This window comes from Vulpes vulpes, chromosome 12, assembly GCF_048418805.1.
Source record: "Vulpes vulpes isolate BD-2025 chromosome 12, VulVul3, whole genome shotgun sequence".
Taxonomy (NCBI): domain Eukaryota; kingdom Metazoa; phylum Chordata; class Mammalia; order Carnivora; family Canidae; genus Vulpes; species Vulpes vulpes.
Window position 1 is genome coordinate 132,110,809 of NC_132791.1, and position 23,562 is coordinate 132,134,370.

Here is a 23,562-nt window from a genome sequence, read left to right on the forward strand (position 1 = left end):
TGAGCCCAACGTCGGGGGCAGACACGAGCCCCCTGCCCGCCTCACATGCGCGTCTCCTGTTAGATTCTGGTCTTGGAGCTCATTCTTAGGCTATGTCAGGACGTACACATGTGGTCGTGTTTGCTGAGTTTATACACACATATGCACATGTGTCACTCATTCCTATATCAGGGCAGAGGTCTTGTCCGTTGCTCTAGAAAGTTCTCCATGCCCCTTCCTACCTTTCAGAGGCCAGCATCATCGTGGTTTCCCCGCCATGCATTGATTCTGTGTGTTCCCAGTGCTCCTGTGAGTGCTACCACACCCAGCTGCTCTCCTGGGTCAGGCCTCATTCGGTGGGCGTAACGTGCTGCTGCTGCTCTGCCCGCGCTGATCTCTGGTGAGGGGCACCGTCCCCTAGTGGAGCTGGGATGGCTGGTGTGTTCTTGGTCACTGTGATGCAGCTGCCATGAGGCCCTGGTATACCTCTGGGTAATTGTGAAGTAGAGTCGCTGGGTCATGGGTGGGTGTGTGTTCAGGCTTCAGCGAGCCCGCGGGCGTTTTTCCTGGGGCCCTGCAGATGGTGAGCCAGCATAGCACTTGTTCACTGCTCTGCCAGCCTGGGGTCTTTTCTCTTTTTCTTTCTTTTTTTTTAAAGATTTTATTCATGAGAGACAGAGGCAGAGACATAGGCAGAGGGAGAAGCAGGCTCTATGCAGGGAGCCTGATGCGGAACTCGATCCCAGGACCCTGGGGTCATGCCCTGAGCCAAAGGCAGACACTCAACCACTGAGCTCCCCAGGCGTTCCTAGAAATAATTTTTGACATGGTTTGAGATGGACATGAAAGCACAGCAGCGTTGCCCCGAGCTCCTGGGTGCGTGTCTCTCCCCTGTGTGTCTCCATGTGCGCTCACATGCACACCCCTGCACATGCACATGCACGGTCTAACCGGGAAGCTGTAACTTGCAGGCGTGATGCCTGTGTATCTTGTACCAGAAGCACTTCTGTGACATGACCCTAACGACGGGAGCCGGCGAGTCCCTGTTGAGGTGGCGCCGCCATGGCTGTGCAGGCCTCACTCAGATGTGCTGGGGTATACCAACATGTCCTATACGGGGAAGGGATCCCAGGTCACCTCGAGGCGAGCTGTGTGTTTGTTTCGTTCAGTCGGAGACTCTGACATTCTTGAAACATACGGGCGGGTATTTCACGGGTTCTGTCAGTCTGGGCTTCCTGAGGTGTCTCATGTACCCCTGACAAGAAAACTGTGCGGAACAATGCTGAGCCTTTCTTGTGCGTCAGGAGGTGCCCGCTGCGGCACTTGTTCCACTTTCAGCGGGACAGCCCCCCCGCCCCACAGCCTCCCCTGCACACTTGCTGACGCTTCTCCCCTTGTGGCTGCAAGTGTCCGTCCTCCTGACCCTGTTACCGTGCTGACCAACTGATGGACTAGATGAGCGTTCGTGGATAATGGATTTAACATTTATTAGAGAGAGAGAGAGAGAGAGAGAGAGAGAGAGAAAACATGACAGGGGGAGGCAGAGGGAGAAGCAGGCCCCCTGCTGAGCTGGGAGCCCCACACCAGACTGGATCCCAGGACCCTGAGGTCATGACTTGAGATGAAGGCAGATGCTTCACCGATAGAGCTCCTCCAGGTATCCCTTCATTTGTGGATAATTTTTGCCTGAATCAGTTTTCTGTTCTGCTGGGGCACCGCTGGCCCCCTACCCCCACCCCCGGCACACCCCAGCCCCCACACCCCTGCCCCTCTGCACACCCCATGCACCCCCATTCCCTGCACCCCCCACCCCCACATACCCACCTCCCATGCGCCCCCCTGCACCCCACATGCCCTCGTCCCCGCCCCCCCATCCCTTGCACCCCACATGCCCTCGCCCCCGTCCCCCCATCCCTTGCACCCCCCCCCCCCCCCACCTAGTCTTGCCGTCTCTGGTGTCCTTGGTTTCTTTTGCATGAGTGATGAGATGCTATGAGTGATGAGATGCTGTGTGGTCTCCCAGGAGAAATCCCTCCCACTTTCCAAGGCCGGTACCTCACACATTCTGTCTGCAATCGGGCTTCTCCTCACAGGGGTTTGTTCCAGAAACCCCCACAGGTCACAGAGGTGCCCATGGAGGTCTACCTTGCGGAGGGCTCCTGGGGGCATGCAGCTTGGCTGCTCAGCCACTCCCACGGGGCCTGCAGGTTCCTTCTGGACCATGAGGACCCTGGGGATGCCCCGGGACGTGCTGCCTGTAGCCCCTACCCCAGCCTCACCAGCAGCGTGTCCATGCCTGTACTTGATGCCAGCCTGGTGCTGGGCAGGGCATATGTAATTTGTATGTTTACAAGATTGATCATTGTTCCATATGTTAAAGGGCCACGTTTATATCTTTTTTTTGTAAACAGTCTTCTTATGTATTTTCCCATTTTCTATTGAGTTTTGGTCTCTTTTCATGTTGATTTTAAACATTTCTTTATATAGAGAGCTGTTTGTATTTACAAATTTTTTTCCCGAATTTCAGTTCTTTGGCTTTGTTTATGGTGTTTCTAATCATGAAAAAAAAAACCCACCACAGGCCTGTTGTTTTTAAAATTTGTATTTTAGGGGTACCTGGGTGGCTTACTTAGGCATCTGCCTTCGGCTCAGGTCATGATCTCTGGGTCCTGGAATGGGGTCGCGCACCGGGCTCCCTGCTCAGCACAGAGTTTGCTCCGCCCCTGCTCCTCTCCCCCTGCTTGTATGTGCACATGTATGCTCTCTCTCTTTCTCTCTCTCTTTCTGTCTGAAATTTAAAAAAAAAAAATCATATTTTAATGGAGCAAAATTTATCACTCTCTAGTTTCATTGCAAATGGATTTTGAGTTGGAGTTAGAAAGCCTTTCTATAGCTGGGCTGAAGAGGAATCCTCCCGTACATGATTTTTCCACTGCTTATATCACCCCCTCAGGTATTTCGGTTATTTTTACTTTTGGAGGATAAACCTTCTCCCAGTAAAGCTGGGAGTCTCGTCCCGCCTGTAAGTCTGTGCCCTTCAGATGGCATTGCTTCCAGTGAGGTTTTTGACTTCTTTGTTTCTGAAATACCTTCCTGAAGTTTTACCACAGTGTCTCATTTTAAACTGACCCTTTGTCCTATGACCTAGAGCACCTCTGTCCTGAAGGCAGGAAGCTGTCCTGGGGGTTAGGGCAGGTGACCTACAGGTGTAAACTCCTTTGTTCCCTTGCCATAGTCATCCCACAACAGGTACTTCATCTTAAAGAAAGACTCTAAAGAGAAAAACACTGAAGACTTGAAGGTATTAATTAAAGTAATATTTCTATTAGTGGAAAACTGGAACCATCTAAATGTTTAACGAGGTTATCGCCAGGCTAAGCATGAAAAGGCCATTGGTGGGATTTTGGGAAATGCCACTGTGAAAATGATAGACTCTGAAACATGCTTCTGTTCCCTGAGAAAAAACAAACCAAACCTCCTATTTTCATGATTGAAACTGACGAACCTGGGGCCTGAGTGGGAAAGTGATGGACTGCGGGTGTGGGGCGTAGGGCGTGGTGCTGCCAGCAGGTGCACAGCCTGGTCGCTGGCGGGTCCTGTGTGGTGGGGCCGGGGCCAGCATTGGCAGAGCTTCTGGAAGGCCGCGCTGTCCCTGCCACCGCCCGACGGCGTGAGCCAGTGCAGTTGGTAATGGGGGTGAGGTGCCTACGGGTTACTGCAGGCAGGAGGGTGGGATGGGGCCTGGTGATGTGGGGGCAGCCGGGGCATGTGACTGGCTGCCTCGGTCCGTGTGAATCAGGAGCAAGTGTTAGCCCTGACGGTGGGGCGGCAGGGTTGGGAGCTTGGCCGTAGGCATCTGCCATTGTGCAGTGTGTTCTTGTTCTAACGTGCTCTTTTGTTTTTTTAATTTAAAGAACCAGCTGCAGTTTAATAGGAGTGTTCCCACGCATTCCAGCAACTTGGCAGTCCGCTATTCTTGCCCACATGCAATCAGAATTGAAAAACTGAGGCACTCGTACAACGAGTCGCACCATCATCAGGATCTGGGTTTTAGGGACGGTCCTGATGTCAGCGGCTCTGCTTCCTTCTCCATCATCTCAGAGGAGAGGCTCAGCTTTGCCGTCCACCTGGCCAAGAGAGATGTGAAGCGCAGGCACTTTGAGGAGCATGTGAAGCAACACCATCTCAGCAGGGAGCCGCAGGTCTCCCAGGCACGGGGACCCCACAAGCACAGCGTGCCTGAGCATAGGACGCAGAGGAAGGAGTTGAGTAGCCGGGAGACGTGTCTGTGCGGCTGCCAGCCATCCCCGGTGGGAGCTTCATGCTCAAGCGCTAAGGTATACCTGCACACGCCTCGTCCCACACTGTCCTGGCCAGCCGAGCTACACTCGCCCCCCACCTGTGACCCAGGGCTGGAGCCACACACCAGGACAGGCAGCCACCATGGCCTGCTGGAGGTCCAACGACTCCAGAAGGAACTGAACACCTGTATCCAGAAAATGGAAAAAGTAGCTCAGAGAGGTGAGACACACTGGATTCCTTACTTGGAAGAGCTGTCTGGGGAGTGGCATAGTTCCAGCACATTCCTTTGGGACCCTGCCCACTCCAGTCCCATGCGCACTGTAATGGGGTGAGCTCACAGTCCACGAGGCAGGAGGACTTTGACTCTGCCTGGAGTCTGTCTTCCTGAGGAGCCAGCCCCGCCCTGGCCCCCAAGTCGGCAGAGGCACCTGACATAGTCGCGTCCTATAGGTTGGGGCGCTGGTTGGTGAGGCCTGGTGGCCAGGTACCTGCTCTCTGAGCCTCTGGTCTTGTGGGTCCTGATGGCATTTTATTCTGTAATGTTTCCTGTTTTATTTAGTTCTTCTGGCAAAATTATTTTTAATTTGCTCCAAAAAGAGCATAATATGTGCATGTTTAGGTAATGCCAGTAATGTGGTGGCGTTTGCCTGGAGCTGGGGGCATGGGGGGACGTCTGACCCCCAGGCACAGGGGAGGTGCTTGTGCCCCCCATGGGTGCTCTGGAGGCCCTGTACTGCTCTGGGAGTAGAGAACCCACCTTGTGGAGAGTCTGGGGCTAGACCAGCAGGTGGGGGGACAGAGGAGCCCAGCTTCCCGATTGGGGAGTGGGGGAGCCATGGCTGGGATGACACGGGATCCGTCATGAGCCTCTGCACTTGGGGTATGTGGGCAAGGTGTTTGTGGTGCCCTACAGAGCTTGCCGTGGTTGGATGATGTAGAACAGAAGCAGGTTGGTGAGGCTGTGGTGGCCCGGGAAACAGGACTTGTCTTGAGCTTCCAAGCAGCCAGCGGAAGGGGAACCTGTGATGGGGGTGGAATTCACCACGTGTATGACAAAGCTGTATGTTTGGAAGGCCCCCTCTCCGTGACTGCCCTGACGAGTGTGCTGTGTGGCACCATGGGTGTCACAGTGAGAGCACGGCTGCTCCGGATGGTTGCTGTGTGTCCCTGGCGCCCCTGATGAAGCCTTGCTGTCAGGAGCTGCGCCCCGAGGATGGGGGCTGACGCAGGGTATAGGGAGCTTGCGGTTAGGTGCCCTATCGTTTATTTTATTCTTTAAGATTTTGTGTATTTATCTTAGCGAACAGGTGTGCACCTGCAGAGGAGGGGGTGGGGTGGAGGGAGCTCAATAGACCCCCCTCCCGAGTTCGGAGCTCCCTCCCACGGCCCTGAGATCAGGACCCGAGCTGAAATCAGGAGTCAGACACTTAGACTGACCTACCCCAGTGCCCCTTGTGTGTTTATTTTTTAGTTTAAAATTTCGTTTTGTCAGAAATCCATACTTCTAACCTATAGCAGAAACGTTGCAAACCCACCACCATAGCGCCGGGCACTTTGCTGTGGCCCCTCTGCGGACGTGCCCCTGCGCTCTCAGGTGCTGCTCTGTAGATGGCTCGTCGCAGAACCACCAGCAGGGTCCTTAGTGGAACCCTGCCCGAGCCAGCATCCCACATGACCCACGTGTGTGGCGCCAGAGTGTGTCAATGCCGTGCAGCCCCAGCGAGACAGAAGCTGTGTGGTTTGTGGGCGCCCATGAGGGGGTGTGTGTAGCCACAACTCAGATTTCAGAGTTTTGCTTTTCTCAAAATTCTTTTCATCATTTGGCCTCTAAATGAGTAAATATTAAGTATTTGAATCATAAAATATACTTGCATTAACAAAACATGGCTTTTGTCTGACTTGCATTCTGGGGTTTTATGTAGGAGCTTGTTTTGGATAAAGGTATTTGAAAACCACTCCCCCAGGAATGGATGCCCGCGCGCCCCTCAGACTCTCCCAGAAACAATTTCTTTGCGTGTTTTGAAAACGTGGAGCACCCATGTATACATGCGTGTGCTTCCTGGCAGACATAGGAAGGCTTTGCACACTCAAGCAGTCTTAATGTGTAAGAAAGAATTACTCTTTTGGATTCAAGATAAAGTATCAAAGAAACCTCCCAGAATATAAAATAGGCCAGTAAAGGGTTTTTGAAAAAATAGAGAGCATTACAGGTTTTGGCTCAATATAAAGAATTTTAGGGGCATCTGGATGGCTTTGTCGGTGAAGCATCTGCCTGCGCCTCAGGTCATGATCTTGGGGTCATGGGGTGGAGTCCCTTGTCGGGCTCCCTGCTCTGCGGAGCATCTGCTTCTCCTTTGGTGGCTCCCCCCGCTCATGCTCGCTCTCTCTGTCAAATAAATAAATAAAACCTTTGAGATATATGGATTTCAGTGGTAAGGTGCTTCTTGGTGGTGTAGGCCGACTGCTGGGGACTGGTTCTGGGACTCCACCCATGGTGGAAGCATAGCCTGAGGTTCTTGCATCTCTTCCATCTGTGAGCCACACATGGGCCTGTTCCTTCCTCGTTTCGTGGCTCGTGGAAGTTTTTTTTTGTGGGAGCCCCAATTTTTTTTTTAAATAAAACTAGAGATCTTCCACTGTGTTATGACTTGCAATGACTGAATTTTTCATGTGATTATGTGGCACCTAATCCACTTTTGGGGAAACACTTTTCAGATAGAACGGAAGAAGCTTTGGATCCAGATGAGGAGCGGCGCGTCCGCATCAGGAGGCAGGAGCAAGCTGTGCGCTCTGCCCGGATGCTGTATGTGCTGCAGCAGCAGGTACGGGGGTGGGGACCAAGGGTGGGGGCGGGGCAGCGGTATGGGTGGGTACCACACAGAACCTCAGTGTCTCCTGTCTCAGCCTCGCGGCCCACTGTGTCCTATGTGTCTTGTGTTCATGAGGCTGCATTTCCTGAACACGAGCACAGGTGATTCTTTTCTTCCTGTCGTCTGCCTTTGTGGTGTTTGTGACCCATTTCATGGCTGACTCGCATTCTTTAGTTGCAGAGATGCTTGTAAATGTGCATTTGAACTGCGATGCCTCCTCCTGAGTTGGCCTCTGACTCACTTCCCGTCACCTGAGTCACATGTCAGCTTTGTTGCTTGAACTGAAAACTCAACATTTTTGTCTCAAAGAAGGTGCCTGCGTTAGCTGTAGCTCTGTGTTCTTGTGGGGGGGTGTTTCCATCCTCGCTCCACACTGTGGCCGTGGAGGTGGTTCTGGAACATGCCCTCGCATGCCTGGGGAACGCTGTGCTCTGTCACCACCTTGACCCTGAAGTTGGGGACTGTTTTGGGTGCATGAGGGGACAGCCTGGTCTTGTTTCAGGTGACTTGACTTAAATAGTGTTGTGCTTGGACAAGACATGCTGTGTCCTTTCCTGTGGAGAAGATAGTGGACGGGGCTGAAGTCTCCACTTTTTCCTCTTTACCACACAGGTGAAGGAGATCCAGGAGGAGTTGGATAAGTTGAGCCCACAGAAGATCAGACACACCAAGAAGGTAGGACGCGGTTCAGTTTGTCATAAGCTGCCCTTGCGGTGTTTGTGGGATGTGTGCGCGGGTTCTCTGCTCCACCATGTGCTCAGGGCACATGGATGTGTGTCCCTGGTGCACGTGCACGGTGAACGTTCTTAATGGGGGGGGTCGCCCTCCAGGGAACAGAAGGTAGATTCTGCTGCTGCTGCTGGTGTGAGAAGTGGGCGGGAGGGAGGGAAGGACCATTTGTCACCAGAAAGCTGTTACGCACTCGCATTCCCTCATCGTGAGGCGGTTTCATGGCGGAGCACTGTCCAGGAAGAAGACAGGCTGCGAGTGCCCATGGGGGGTTCATGTGCAGAAGTTCTGACTGTGGAATGACCCCCCGCCCCCGTTCTTTCCAGTCGTGGGCGATGTCACGGCTGGCCGCTGCCCACCGAGGAGCTATCCGGGCCTTACAGGTGCTGGTCACCCAGCTTACTGACCGCGGGGAGCACCCCGTCCCTGCGCGGTGCAGGGAGCTGGGAAGCCTCATCCGCCAGCTCTCACTCTGCTCCGCCAGGCTGGACGCAGACCCCTCTGTGCCCGACGTGGTTGTGGACATCTTGCGGCAAATTGAGGTACGAACTGGACGCCAGGTTTCGTTAAACGTGCCTTATTTCCAAGCAGGGAAGTGATGTTTGCTGTCTGGTTTCGCTGGGATCTGTGAGGAAGACAGGACAGCGTGGCTGCCTGGTGATGTGAGCTCCATGGAGGATGGAGGAAGTGCTCTGTTTTTCACTTGCTGCTTTTGTAGTCTAGTCTGTAACGCTGCACGTCAAGTCATGTGAGAAGGGCGGCTTGGGAATGGAATGTGCGTTGACCCCTGGCCGGGTCTGCAGATGTGGTGCTGGCCAGGATACTCCACTCCCTGGCCGTGCCCGTGAGGGTTCACAGGAAGGCAGCAGCACCCTCTGCGGGTAGCGCCTTGATGGGCGCGTGCTCCAGCTGGAGTTTTGGGAAGAGGTGCTTGGAGACTTAGGACAGCTTGTAGCTTTGTGCTGTGGGCCGGCAGGTACTGGCCTGGACGACACGGCAAGAGTAGGATGCCCCACTCTGCCCTTCTGCCACCCTGCGGTGCCATCACATTGTCCTCACACTCTCCCATTGCTCCCTCCCCAGAGTTGGCTCCCTCCACCCATCCACAGGGACTCCGGAGGACAGTACGCTGGGGGATACCTCAGGGTGACTGTACCGTTAAGCAGCCTTGGTGGCCCCCACGGCCCCTCCACCTTGAGTATCGCCGGCCTGATGGGTGTGGTTTGCGGGGGCACCAGGCATGGGGAACTCACCACAGGAGAGCTGTGGGGGTGCACACCTTCCAACAGCGTGGCTGGTCATGCAGTGCTTTTTAAACTTTCTTGTCAGACACGTTTTAGGCATGGGGATCTGTTCAGAGGGTGCGTCTTCGCCGTCCTGGGGAGGCCCCGGGGGCTTCTGGTCCCTTCCCAGATCTGAGCAGGAGCCCCGGAATGTGACGCTTCTTCACGTGTCTGTCTGCCCCACTTTGGAAAACACTCAGTAACCCGGGACACTCCTTGAGTCCTGCTGACGAGCTTCCTGTCCCACAGCTTGACGTCCTTCTGCTGCACTGCCACCCCGAGAGCCCCTCGGGCGCGTTCAGTCATCCTCAGCAAGTGTGGAGCGGCTGCAGGCCAGGCCCTCAGTGCGCGGATGAGTGAGGGGCCAGGCAGGGAGGAATTGACCACAGCCCTAGAGACGTATGCTACACGTGAACCTTGTGCTTGAGCTTATGAGATTTTTTTTTATTGAGAGTTAAGATGCTTGTGAAGCCCATGGGATCAGGTTCCGAAGACCGTGTGAGTTATAACATGCGGTGGATTTGGATGCCTGTAAAGTACTTCTGCTCATGATCTCCGTGCCCCTGGCTTCAGTGAGCGGGCTGCAGGACAAAGTGTGCAGGATTCCCGTTCAGTGGGTAGATGCCCTAAATAAGGTTTTCAGGCTGAATGACACACCGCTGGCTGTTGGATGACGCAGCTGTGTGACCACATATTCACGTGGGGCCTGGTTTCTGGGTTTCGTGCAGGCTCTGGAATCCCTCCTGGAAAAGAAGCTGTCGCCAAAGAAGGTAAAGACATGTTCAATGGACCTGCGGCGCAAGTTTCCCGTGGGCAGCCACGGGGCCTCGGAGAGACGGCACAGCCCTTCGCCACAGAGCCAGAGGAGGCCCCTCGTGGCGAAGGAGACACTTCCACAGGAAGCCACGAGGTCTTCCGGCACCAGGAAGCTCTCCGCTGGTAGGTACCTGGATGGTCCGAGGCAGGAGCTGGGTTCTCACGTTTGCTGCACTGAGGAGGCAGGGCCTAAGCCCAACCCATAGCAGGTGCACTGGAGTCCAGAGAAGCCAGTGGCAACCAAAATGTGTCCTGGGGCGGGAGGGTGGAGGGTCCCCTACAGAGGAGGGTGGGTGATGTCAGGTTCTTTCTTCCCCCGTCATGGTGTTGAGGTCACCCAGGGGAGATTTCCTCAAGGGCTGGTGGTTAGAACTCTGCCTCTGAAGGTTCTGTATGTAGATGTCAGCACCGGGTGCACAGGCAGACACACAGGAGCACACACAGGGGCACACACAGATAAACGGGCATGTGTGTTTCCCTGGCATGGGGAGTAGGTAATCTCTTGTTCCCCCAGAACTGGAGGGTTGGCCGCTGTATGTTTAAATAGTCCTCCGCTCCCGTGCCCCCTGTCTTCTCCCCGTACCCTCATGGGTGTTTGGGCTCCCCCTGCACTCTGGACCTCTTCCACATCTGCGTTTATTGCAGGTATTTCGTCATTTGCTCCAGAAACCATGGGCAGATCCCTATGGTTTCCTCTTAACGTTGTACTTGAGTGTATAAAGATTTTTTACTGAGAGTTAAGACACTTGTGAAGCCCGTGGAATCAGGTTCTGTTTCAGGAGGTTGCTGTTCTCTTTGTTCTTCTTTTTCAAACTTCTGCTGATGGCGATTGCTGATCTTCAGAGGAATTTAGAAGGAGTTCGTCAGGTTCCGGGTCAGGCGCGATGGGGGTGAGCCAGGCCTCCTGAGTTCACAGGCTGGACTGGGGAGGGTGGGGGGACCGCACTGTGCCCACCGTGGTCCCGTGCTGTTTCCCCCTGCAGGTGAAGGGACAGCACTCGGCATAGAATTCCTGACTCTCAGATACTAGGGACCCCTAGATCCCCGGTCTGGTTCTGCTCCATGTTTCTCATGTCATGGTTTTCATTGCGGCTCGAAGGGGATCTTCTATTTATCACGTGTGGCAGTGGGTTAGACCTCCTTCCAGTGTAGTCATGGTCCTGGCCCAGATCCCAGACGGTGCCCACAGTCCTTCCCTTGGTTCTGAGACTGGGGTGAGCTGCTACGTTGCTGAGATCTTACATTTAATTGGCAGTATTTTAAAATCTCTTGTTGGTGTATAAATAACGATAGGTCTTGGTGTTTTGGATTTGATGAAATAATGAGATTTTGTTTGTTCTTGTGTTTTTCCAGGTAGATGAGATCACCCACGAATAAGTTCTTCTCTCTTTGCAGTTCTGTACCTTTTCTTTTTTCTTTCTTTTTTACTGATGTGGTTCAGAGTAACACTGGCCGACAGCTGTAGTGAGGGCATCACTCCCACCAGATGTAATAGATCCGTTTATATGCAACACCTGCTCTTGGGAGGGGGCATATCCGAGTGCAGAGTCGGAAATGTTCTTATGTCGTCTCCTAATTTTTTAGATTTTCTTTTCATCTGCTTTTTCCTTTCTTTTTTGTTAAAGTAATGGAGATGTGTGTTGACAGTGACTTGAAATTGTTTTTAAGATTTTAATATTGGACTTTTAATCTGCCAGTGGTGTTGGGGTGGATGAATCCAGTAACCTAATGTTCCTTTTTCATTTTTTAAAAAAAGATGTTATTTATTTATTCATGAGAAAGAGAGAGAGGCAGAGACACATGCGGAGGGAGAAGCAGGCTCCCTGCAGGGAGCCCGATGTGGGACTCCATCCCTGTGACTCCAGGATCACACCCTGGGCCGAAGGTGGCGCTAAACCACTGAGCCACCTGAGCTGCCCTAACATTCCTTTTTCAGCTGGAGTAGAACATAGAGGTGGAAAGTGTGCACAATGTAAGTTGAGAGCTCAGGCTGTCATCAGAAGATGACATCTGTGAAACCACTACATAGGTCGAGAGGTAGAGCATTAGAAGCTCCCAGAAATCCCCTCTTCGCATCTCCCTGCCTCACCTCCGTCCCCAGATTAATGGTTATTCTGATTGTTTATGCCGTACTTTGGTTTTTGCCAGATTTAAGACTTTACTAAGCTTTATAAAACTAGAATTGCATGTGATGTACCACATTGGGACTGGCCACTTTCACCTCCTGTTCTGTGGGAGGTGTGTTTGTGGAGCCGTTCATTGCCGCATTCCACTGTGTGAACCTACACCGGTTCTGGCATCTTCATGAGCGGGTTTTTCCCGCTTTGGGGTGATGGCAGACAAAGCCTCGGTTTTCACCGTGTCTCTGGCCGGCATGAGTCGGGTCGTAGTGGATGCGTTTGTTCAGCTGTAGCAAGTACAGACTTTTCGAAGTGGTCTGACCGGTTAGATGCCGACCAGCAGCGGACGTGAGCCTCCGCCACACATCCTTGCTGGCACTTGCTGTTACCAGTCTTAGTGAGTTTGGCTGCCTGCTCAGTGTGTAAACTATCATTCTGGTTAGTTTTTTTTTTTTTTTTTTTTTTTTTAAGATTCATTTATTTACTTTAGAGAGAGCGAGAGGAGGCAGGAGGGAGCAGGGGGAGGGTAGGGAATCCAGGAAGACTGCACTGAGCATGGATACAACATGGGGTTGGATCCCGCGACTCTGAGGCCATTACCTGAGTCGGAACCACGGGTCGGATGCTTACCTGAGGGGCCGCCCAGGTGCCCCGATTGTTGCTCTGGCTTCCTTTCACGTCTGTGCTTGTGTAACGGGGTGAGTATTTGCAGGTGTTTATAGGCCAGTACTTGCCACCTTTTGGAAAGTGCTCGCTCCAGTCTCCTGCCCTCTCGCCCACCTCTTTCACATTCTCCTCCTTGTCCTTCTTTTTTTCCTTCCTCTCTCTTTTTTTAAAATTGGTTAGCAGTTCTTCTTTTGGGGGGGTTTTGTGCGTGTGGACCTAGTCAGTGTGTATGCTGGAAACCGTCAAGTGAGATGGCACTGGTTAGATGTTGCCATGGGATCTCCAGGGAAGCAGAGGGGTGGTTTCACCATGTCCCACATCACCATCTTTTCCCAGAAGTGTCCCTGCGTCTCTCCTTATGTCCGGTTTAAGCCTTTCCCAGTGCCAAAGTTAGTAAAACGTGCTCCCGTGTGTTTCCTTGAGGACTTGCATCTGAAATGATGATTATTTCCCCAAACTGACAACGTGTGCTGCTCCCGCCGTACATGGCGTGTCCGCAATTGGGGTCAGTTTCCAGGCCCAGGTTCTCTGCTGCTGGTCTCGGCTGGGCCGGGGTGCATGTGCCGTCGTTAATCTGACTCTTGACCGGGACGCTTGGCCCCTGGTTCTTCCAGAATGCCTTTGTTGACCTTGACGCTTGGCACGTCCACAGAAATTTTAGGATCAGGATGTGATTCCCACCAGCAGCCCCCACCCACCCCCGAGACGACAGACGACATGGTGGGTCGTGACGAGGAGCTGACATCTCCAATGCCAGGTGTCGCCGTATGCAGGGGCTGACCATACGTCCTCTTGTAGGTGCAGACTACGTGCATTAATGCTGGTTCCTCTTCCCCTCAGCTCGTTCCTCTGTGGGGCCGTGCTCAGAGCTCTTGCACATGACATCCTCTAAGACGTGCGCCACTCGCACAGATGTCTGACTGGCTCTAGGCGTCGTCTTATGCCAGTGGCTCCACTGTGTGCATGGTCGTACTGTCTGTGGGGAACCATGGGTTCGTTTCCAGCTCCTGTTGCTTTTCCTCCTATCGTGCTCTGGTTTGAGTTATGGAATCGGCAGCAGGCTGACATGATGGTGTGCGCATGTCTCCTGGGATTTCTGCATCGTGGCCCTGAGCTTGTGCTGTGAGCTGCCCAGAGGTCTGGCTGTGGCCTGTTCCTGGCAGTTCTCTGTGATGCTGTTGCTGGGCACCACGGAGTCAGGTCTGCTGAGCCTGTGTGACACTTGCCTTGATCTGCATTCCCACCCTGGGCTTCACGCTCTGCTGACCTTCTGGGAGCTTCTGTGAAGAGCTGGCAGTGGGTGTTCTTCCCTCGGCTGAGAGGTTATGTTTCTCCCACTCAGGTTCCTTGGGACTAAGGACGCACCTGAACTTTGAACCTCGTTCATGGGTCTCCTTGGCCAGGGCTTTCTGTGCTGTGCTTTACTATGTATATCAAGGTCTCATGTTTTGCTGTTTCCTCTGTTGAGTTGAAAGTTAGTAATCAGGCCCGGTCTGTCCCTGCCACCGATGCTGAGGTGCCACCTCTGCCGTGGAGGTCACAACCCCGTGTGCTGGCTGTGGTTCCCCGTTGCCCTCACGGTGGGCAGTAGAGCCGGGACAGTGCCTTCCCCTTGCCTGGAGTTAGCCTCCTGTCCCTTGGGGCACCTGCCGTGTCCCTGATCCAGTGATCGGGGGCAGCGCATCAGGAAGAAGAGGCCTCCGAGTGGTAGGCCACGGTGTCTTCGGTTCTGGGTGTTGAGGGCTCACGGTCCTTGGGGGCACAGCCTGTGCACTGGACTGTGGACTGCCCAGGAGAGCAGCGCCCAGGGGAGCAGCCACACGACCGCACTGTGACCGCAGCCGAGGATGTTCTGTGTCTGAGCGGCACTGCGTCATCATGGGGTGTGGATCCTTGTCCTTGTCCCATGGTGGGCTCAGGTGTCAGTGGCGCTCTGGATAGTCACCAAGTGCTGTAAAAATGCGGGTGTGTTTGGTTCCTGAGGACAGTCAGATGACAAGGGGACGTTGGATTGTGTCAGGCACCTTGTAGCTGAGGAAACTGATCTCTGGTGGCCACTTGAGAATGAATTCTGTCACTTTTCAAATCCTAAAGCTGTTGTATCGTGGAAGTAAGCAGGCTGGCATCCGTGGCAGGTGTTTCTGCTAGTTGTTGCAGCCTCCCTGATGGTGGAGGACCCAAGGTCAAGATGCGTCCACCCAGTGGTCTGCCTCTAGGTTTGGCCTGCCCGCCATGGGTTCCATGGGCACCGTGGGAGGGCATGGGTGCGAGTGTGGATGCTGGCCCGAGACAGGACTGTGCTGCTCAGCATTGTCTGGGCTCCTGTGGACTGAGGAGCGGGCGAAACCACTTTGCAAGTTCAGGGTGTTTGTCATTTGGCTGGGGGGGGCGGGGCTCTTACCTTTATTTGTTTGGTTAATGTTTCCCGTGTCCTCGCAGCCTGGGTGCAGGATCCCCCCTCCACGTCTGTGCCGCGGCTCTTGCAACCTGGTCCCCCACGTGCATGTCCTGCGGTCTCCTCCCCCTGGCTGCCCTCTCCAGGATATTTGTGATGACCCAACTTGATCTCGTGGCTGACGTAATTGTTGGCCGGTGCGGTTCTTCAGCAGCTTCTGGAATGTTCTTGCGGTGTGTCTGTACAGCTGGTCAGGGAAGGGTGGTGGCAATGTCCCGCCATCAGCCAGGCCCTCAGGCTGTGCGGCCCCATCTCCTGCCTTGGCAGCTGGTTCCTGCAAACCCAAAACAGGCTTCAGGACCTGCAGGTCAGGTTTGGGCTCTAGTCGCGGTGTGTTAACCGGTCCTGGCCCGCGGTCATGTTCCTTCTGCCCATGTTAGGTTTCTGGCTGTGCAGCTGCCTCTGGCTCAGAGAGGTACCAGGTTGGAGGTCCGGGCCCTGATGCTGGCAGGAGTCTGAATGCAGTTTTCCTCATAGCATGAAATATTTAGAACATACAAAAAAAGAATGAAAATTACAGATACTTGTGTACTCTCCAGGCTTAAGAGATTTTAACTTTTTTGCTTTATTTGCTTTAGTGTTTTTTGAATTTTTATTTATTTTTTAAAGATTTTATTTATTTATTCATGAGAGACACACACAGAGAGGCAGAGACACAGGCCCAGGGAGAAACAGGCTCCATGCAGGGAGCCTGATATGGGACTTGATGCCCGGACTCCAGGATCACGCCCTGGGCTGAAGGCAGACACCCAGCCACTGAGCCCCCCAGGGATCCCTGTATTTTGTTTTTAGACGTAAAATAGAACAGGTGCAATTCGGCTCTTCTTTTTTTTGTTGTTTTTAAGTAAACTCTACGCCCATGTGGGACTCGAACTCACGACCCGGGATCCAGCGTGGCTCCCCTGAGCCAGCTGGGCACCCCCCAACCCTTTCATGTTTCCTGTCCCCTCCCTCCCTCCCCTAAGGTCCTCCTGTGTTGATTATCGGGTGGGCCTGCCTGCCGGTGCCGCTGGGTATCCATCTGTAGATGCGCTGTTGTTTGCTGCCATCTGGACCTGGCACCCGCATCATCCTTCTGCAGTCAGCTCCTCAGGCTCGTCCGTGCTGATGCGTGAGCTCTGACTCAGGAGATTCACGGCTGCATAGTTTCCCTGTGGGAGCGCTGGGGCTGTCAGCGTGTGCTCATGGGCACGAGTTTGGCTGTGTAAACACCGACAGGATGGGAGCCTTTCTAGGCCAAGTATGGGCCCAGGGATGAGGCTGCAGTGTGGACAAGCCTCAGGCTTCATTAGAGCTCCCGAGTTGCCCTGCATTCTGGGCTGGTTCACGCCTGCAGCCCCCGGTGTTTCCCCAGTGCTCCCCTCAATGCTACCCCAGTGTTCCTGTCAGTGCTCCCTTGGTGCTCCCTCCGTGCTCTCTGGGCACCATTGTCCATCCTCGCCCCTGTCATCCCTGGGATCGCCTTGGGATTGTCACCTTAAGCCTCTCCCCCAGTCTCAGATGTGAAACGGTACTTTGTTGTTTCAGTTTGGATTTTTCTGATAACTGGGGACCATCTCATGTTTTTATTGACACTTCAGATTCTCTCTGAATTGTCTATTTGTATCCTTTGCCTGTTTTTCTGTTAGATTATTCATTTTTCTTAGAGATTTCTAGATGTTTTTACTATCTCCTAGATATTAACCACATGTCCGTTGCATGCATCACAGACCCCTACTTCAGACTCTGGCCTTTCTGTTGAGTTTACTACACCTTCTTGTCCTGAGGAAGTTGCAGCTGCTGTAGTTAATTCAGGTGTATTGGGGATGTTCTTAAGAATGGCTCCTGCACCCCAACATCTTCATCCTATCTCCTGTACTTTTTTCTGAAACCTTTAAAGTTTTCCTGTCACATTTATGTCTTCATTTAATTTAAACATGAGCAATCCTGAGCGTAGGGCGAGGCCCGTGTTTGTTTTGTCCCCATGGATGCTGGGCACTCTGCGTTGTGCTGTGTGCCATGCCCTGCACTTCACCAGGCATGGGGACCTCTGGGGGTCCATCCCCACGCACCCCTGCCTGGTTGTGCTTCTCCGGAACCATCTGGGCTGGCATGGTACTTGTAGTCTTATGAAGAACATTGGGACTAGCCTATTTTGATCCACAAAAACATCTGCTTAGATTTTTTTTTTTTAATTTTCTTTTTATTTATGATAGTCACAGAGAGAGAGAGAGAGAGAGAGAGAGAGAGGCAGAGACACAGGCAGAGGAAGAAGCAGGCTCCATGCACCGGGAGCCTGATGTGGGATTCGATCCCGGGTCTCCAGGATCGCGCCCTGGGCCAAAGGCAGGCGCTAAACCGCTGCGCCACCCAGGGATCCCATCTGCTTAGATTTTAATTGAATTTGAATTTGAAAGGATAGGCTACTTGGGAGAGGACTGACAACTGTCACCGTGTTCTTTCCATTCATGAAAACAACTTACTCAGATCTTCCTTCATGTCCTTTAAAATGCCTTTGAACATTTTCTGTGAGTCTTATACATCTTTTCTTAGATTTGTTTTTAAGTGTCTTATAGTTTTTGTTGCCAATGCTAACAGGATAATTTTCTCTTATATTTTCTTTTATATTTGATACATGAGAATGATACTAACTTTCGTATATTTTTCTTTTATCCAGAAACCCTCTTTCTCATTTAACTTATGTGTAGATTGCCTGGGATTTTCTATGTAGAAAATATCGTCTCATCTTCAAATACAGATGTTTTATTTCTTTTCCTGTTGCAAGATGAACATCACAGATGGAGCTCAGAGTGCGTTCTGTATCAGATTGGGGGCCAGTGCAAGTTATGAGAAGTGACACTTAAATGCTTACATCGTAGGAAAAACACATCTGGTAGCCAGGTGGGGTGACCAGGGACAACGAAGGGGTCGGTCAGGAGATGCTGATACTATAGTCGCGGGTCTCCCCTGGGAGCTAGCAGGACAGCAGGAGGGGCAGGCAGGGCTGGGCCGAGGGGCCGGGAAGGAGCACGCGTGGGCAGTAAGCCCCAATGTTAGCCACAGCCCCTGGGTTTCTGTGTGTGGGTCCATGTGAGAGTCACAGGGCAATCAATGACTCTGGCAGCAGCGCGCCTCGGTGTTTATGTGCTGGGCGGGATGTCTGCAGGCTAGAAATCCTTGTCACCCACTTGAGTAGCATTTCCCTCTGTTTGTCTTTCTGAAATGTCCTACAGAGAAGTGTCTCTTTGGGGCAGTGCCTGCAGCGACCCAGAGCTCGGAGGATGCAATGGATGCAGAGATCCTTCTGGAAGAAGCGCTGCCTGCTCCAGACCCCAGTGCCAGCCTCTTGGCAGAGCCACTGGTCCTGGCGAGGGCCAGAGCAGCGGTAGTGAGGCCCGTGGCCGGGAGCACAGCGCTCGGAAAGAAGGAGGCCCAGGTGCCGGTGAGGCTGCCACAGGTATGGGGCGGCCCCCTCCATGGCCATGTCCATGCTCAGTGGCTGCTTGGTGGTGGCTCCGGGTAGTTTTTGCTTTTTTAACAAAAAATAACAGTTTCTAATGCTGCTCCCAGACCGGGCATTCTCTCTTGTCCTGGTTTGCTGAGACCCAAATTGATACCAAGGTCATGACTGGGCAGGTTATTTGAAAATTCAGTTTCTTCTGCTTCTGCTTTGGAAGATGTGAACTGGGAGGGGACAGAGATTCGCTTCCCACTGAAGGTAGGTCCTGACACATCACCAAGCGACGTGGCACAAAGGCAGCCTAAGGTCAGCACCTGCTGTGTGGAGCCAGCTGGCTTGAAGCTACCTCAGGTCTTAAGTGTAGCTAAGTGGTGAACAGGCCGGAGGACGCCTCCTGAGCTAAAGCCCTGATGGAGTTACTGCCACTGGACAGGCCGTGTGTGGGCTTCCACAGCCACACGAGTCTCGGCAGGTGGCCCTGGGGATGGTGCTGGACCCTTGTCACCAGGGACTGATGGGTCCTGCTTGGATCAGGTCTGTTTCCATCCCGGGCAGCTCCTTGGGGGTGCCATCGGCAGTGAGGACCGGCCCTTCCCAGTGTCATGGGTGCTCTTGGCCAGATAGCCCCATGCTTCTCCTCCATGAGATCACGGAGTATTCTAGAAACACAGGAAGAAACTAGCTCCTCTTCTGCAGATGAGAATGTCATGAAATTTATCTCTTTTTTTTCTTTGCTTAGGAAAAAACATACATATGTATAAAATACATATATGTAAAACATATAAAAGCATAGTTACATGTATACATGTATATATTATTTTATATATATATATGTATGTGTATATATATACATAAAGATGGCAAATGCAGGGTGTCCAGCTTCAGTCCTCACCCCACACCGCCCCTGGCCCGGGAGGGAATATGGTGTGTACACTCAGTGTGAGTGCGCTCCGTGTATGGGCATGCTCCGTGTATGAGGTGCACTGTGTGAGTGCACTCTGAGTAAGGTATGTGAGTGCATTCTGTGTGTGAGTGCACTCATAGGTGTGGTGTGCTCCATGTGTGAGGTGCGTTCTGTGTGTGAGTACACTCTGTGTATGAGGTGTGTTCTGTGTGTGAGGTGTGTTCCATGTGTGAGTGTGCCCCTTGCGTGAGGTGCTTTCTGTGTGTGAGTAGGTGCGTTCCGTGTGTGAGGTGTTTTCCATGTGTGCATGTGCTCCTTGTGAGCTGCTTTCCATGTGTGAGTACACTCTGTATGAGGTACGTTCTGTGTGTGAGTGCACTCCATGTGTGAGGTGCACTCCGTGTGTGAGGTGTGTTCCATGTATGAATGTGCTCCTTGGGTGAGTGCACTCCTTGTGTGAGCTACGTTCCGTGCATGAGTGCACTCTGGGTGAGTGTACTCTGTGTGTGAGGTACAATCCATGTGTGAGTGTGTTCCTTGTGTGAGGCGCACTCCGTGTGTGAGATGCATTCCATGTGCAAGTGCACTCTGTGAAGTGCATTCCGTATGGAGTGTGCTCCTTGTGTGAAGTGCTTTCCGTGTGTGAGTACACTCTGTGAGGTACGTTCCATGTGTGCCTGCACTCCATGTGTGAGGTGCATTCCATGTGTGAGTACACTGTGAGGTGCGTTCCGTGTATGTGCATTCCCATGTGTGAGATACATTCCATGTGTGAGTGTGCTCCTTGTATAAGGTGCGTTCCGTGTGTGAGATGTGTTCAGTGTGGAGTGTGCTCCTTGTGTGAGTGTGTGCCTCGTGTGAGGTGCTTTCCGTGTGTGAGTGCACTCTGTGTGAGGTGCGTTCCGTGTGTGAGTGTGCTCCTTGTGTGAATGTGTTCCTTGTGTGAGGCACGTTCCGTGTGCGAGTGCACTCCATGTGTGAGATGCGTTCCATGTGTGAGTGCACTTCGTGTGTGAGGTGTGTTCTGTGTGTGAGTGTGCCCCTTGTGTGAATGCATTCCTTGTGTGAGGTGCTCCTTGTGTGTGAGTGCGCTCCTTGTGTGAGGTGCGCCCACCCCCAGGTTTCTGCCTCAGTGATTTCCACACAGGGTCCTGGTACAGCGTGGGGACCCCAAAGCTTCTGTCCACCAGAGGTTAAAATGAGCTCCTTTGAGTCCGTTTCTGTCTTTCAGGGCCCCCACAGAGCCGAGAGAAGTAGACCCCCTGCATCGCAGAGCAGAAGCCGCTTGCAACGCACGACAGTGTCATCCAGACTGAAAGTGAGCCAGCAGCCCATGAGGGAGCACAGAGCCCCGTGGGTGCCTCCGAATCCCACATCCCCACCGGCATCTCCTAAGTGGTAGGTGCTGGTGCTTGTGCTCTGCGGGGCCAAAGCCACCTGGCCGCCCATCACTTAGAGCTGACAAAGCAGTAGCCTTAGTGTCCTTGAGGAGAGAAGCTATTTGGGTGAGAAATAAGTGAGAGGAGCTTGTCTAGGAGCCTGTTGGTTCCCTTTTCCTTCCCAACCCCTGTGGACGCCCCTGTGTCCACACGATAGATTCTAGTGCCTTCCTCATAGCTGAGTGTCCAGGGGCTGGTGTGGGGCCTCCACCCTCACGGATCGTTGTAGGCGTGAGCAGATCTTGGCTGAACAGATGAGGATTTAAAAATAACCTTGATTTCAAGACAAGGTTTAGAATCACAGACCCCTGTGGGTCTCATGCTGTGGGGTCAGTGAGAATGGCGGCGATGTCATTGTGTGTCTCTATGGTCACCACATGGCAGCGATGAGGCCCTATTCCACAGAGGTAGGGCAGGCAGGTCCTCGGCACCAGCGGCCAGTAGGTGGAACTGGATGAGGTAAAGAGGCGTCTTTACCATGGGTCAGGAGCTGTGGAAAGCGCAGGGGAAGGGCAGGGGGAGGCGCCAGGGAGACAGTGGGGCCCTCGGGGCACCTTTCCTGAGGCCGGCGAGGTGGTGAGGAGCAGCCAGGCAGGGTGGGCAGCTCTGAGACTCCGTGGACACGCTTGCCCATCCACGCTCACTTTATGGTTGAAGAAGCAGTGTCTAGAGGATATAATGCCTCATGTACGCAGCGCAGCTGGATCTCAAGTCTCTGTCCTGCTGTGCGTTGTGTTCATTGGTTCTAAATTCTGTTTCTTTTTTTTTTCTTTTTAAGATTTTATTTATTTATTCATGGAGACACAGAGAGAGGGAGAGGCAGAGACACAGGCAGAGGGAGAAGCAGGCTCCATGCAGGGAGCCCGATGTGGGAATCTATCCCAGGTCTCCAGGATCATACCCCGGACTGCAGGTGGTGCTAAACCGCTGCGCCACCGGGGCTGCCCAAATTCTATGTTTCTATGGGTGTGTTTGTGTGGATTCAGGCAGACGCTCATTAAAACCTCGGTCGGTGAACATGTACGCCGCCGACCCAGGAGCCCATGCCTGTGGCCGGCGTGCACGGGGAGGGCAGCAGTGATGGTGCCTGGATGGCCTCCAGGGCATCCAAGGGGAGAGAACTTAGCGACACAGGTGTCTATTACAGTGGGCCTACTGCTCCCTGTCTGCTGACCTAGTGGTGGTGCGTGTGGGGTGGGAGACCGTGTCCCCAGGCACTGGGCCGGGCTCTGTCCAGGCCCTGCCAAGGACCGCCAGCTGCGCAGGCGCCGGGGGTGGCACGCAAGGTCCCAGGGGTGCTTCCCACATTTTGCAGTGCTGCCTGGCTGAAGGTGAAGCCGAGCCCCAGAGGTGCCACACGGGAACCATCGGTCCCGCAAGCCGAGGCTCAGGTGCAGAGTCCGTCGAGGGGCACTGTTGTGCAGGAAGCTGCAAGGTTTGTGCTGCTGGTTTTCCGGGGCCCCAGGGAGCCAGCTCTGGGGGGCTCCATGCTCCTGCGTGTGGATACAGCTCTTTATGTCAACCATCAGCCCCCAGGCTCTGTTCTCAGGGGCGCGGTGCGGCACGGACAGTGAATTCCTGCACTTCTTGCTTCCTTCACTGTATCCCGTGGGCGCCTGTTGTCCGCCAGCTGCTTGTCTGTCTGTTGCGGCCATGAACTCCATGGAGACTTCTAGAAATGGGGCAAAAAGACTCCTGGCCCCTGTGACCTATGGTCGTAGAAGGGGTGTTTATGACTGTGATGTGAGGCAGAGCCGAAGGGTGAAAAACGGGGGCGGGAGGGGGACAGAGAGATTTGTGGGCCTGGGAACAGGCTCCCATTGGGGGGTGGGGAGAACGTTCTGGAGGGAGCAGTGCCGACGGGCTCTGTGCTTGTGTGGCCGACGTGTTTGTATTGCGGGAAAGTGAAAACGAGTGTCGGCTGTTAGGTAATTGGACTTGGAGTTAGCTTTTCCCTTCTGACCTCACGTGACGGAGCCATGCCTGGGCCCTGAACTGAAGATACAGCAGTAGTGTTTTTTTGCGGTCAGGCCAGGAGTTGTAAGGACAGCATGGCTCGCTTTCCTGAAGATGTTTGTGGTCGTTTTGGCACCATCCCGGGGTGTGTGCATGTCAGCGTGTGCACGGGGCCTCATGTGGGGAGCTCCCCCGTTAGCTGTGTCTCCATGGAGTGCCCACTGGTCCCACAGCAGTGTCCCGGGGGCCCTCACCCTGGCCAGCCTGGGGGGCTGCGGCCTGCCAGGCAAGGTACATTGGTCTGACTCGGTTTCCCTCCGCCAGACTCGCTTGGCTTGACGCTGAAGCTTGTAAGACATTGAAGGAGCTGGAGGAGCTAAAGGCGGAGGGCTCAGACCAGACGCAGCAGCAGAGGTGAGTCCCTGCAGCCGGGGAGGAGGAGGCATCCTCCCGTGGAGCACACATTGGTGGAGGTGGCAGGGTCGCTGAGAGGTCGGCGTGCGCTGCCACTGCCTGCCCCGTGCCAAGCTCCCGGTGGAGGAGGTGGATACAGTCAGGTGGGGAGCGCGAGGCAGGTTATGGCTCCTGTGTGGACTTGAATGCA

The 23,562-nt window shown here is 53.6% G+C and overlaps 1 protein-coding gene across 6 annotated transcripts in view; it reads left to right on the forward strand.

The window, feature by feature from the left end:
• KIAA0753 (KIAA0753 ortholog) overlaps positions 1–23,562 on the forward strand; it is a 44,810-nt gene that overhangs the window by 5,381 nt on the left and 15,867 nt on the right. For all 6 annotated transcript variants that reach the window (XR_003235958.2, XR_011995866.1, XM_072729982.1 and 3 more), the window contains exons 3-11: positions 3,894–4,500; positions 6,997–7,103; positions 7,764–7,826; positions 8,207–8,422; positions 9,892–10,102; positions 18,433–18,656; positions 20,795–20,961; positions 22,318–22,437; positions 23,283–23,372. Coding sequence is in view for 4 of the 6 variants with exons in the window: in XM_072729982.1 (XP_072586083.1) it covers positions 3,894–4,500; positions 6,997–7,103; positions 7,764–7,826; positions 8,207–8,422; positions 9,892–10,102; positions 18,433–18,656; positions 20,795–20,961; positions 22,318–22,437; positions 23,283–23,372 (1,805 nt within the window). In the remaining 2 variants the exon portion in view is untranslated. The remainder of the gene's footprint in view (positions 1–3,893; positions 4,501–6,996; positions 7,104–7,763; positions 7,827–8,206; positions 8,423–9,891; positions 10,103–18,432; positions 18,657–20,794; positions 20,962–22,317; positions 22,438–23,282; positions 23,373–23,562) is intronic.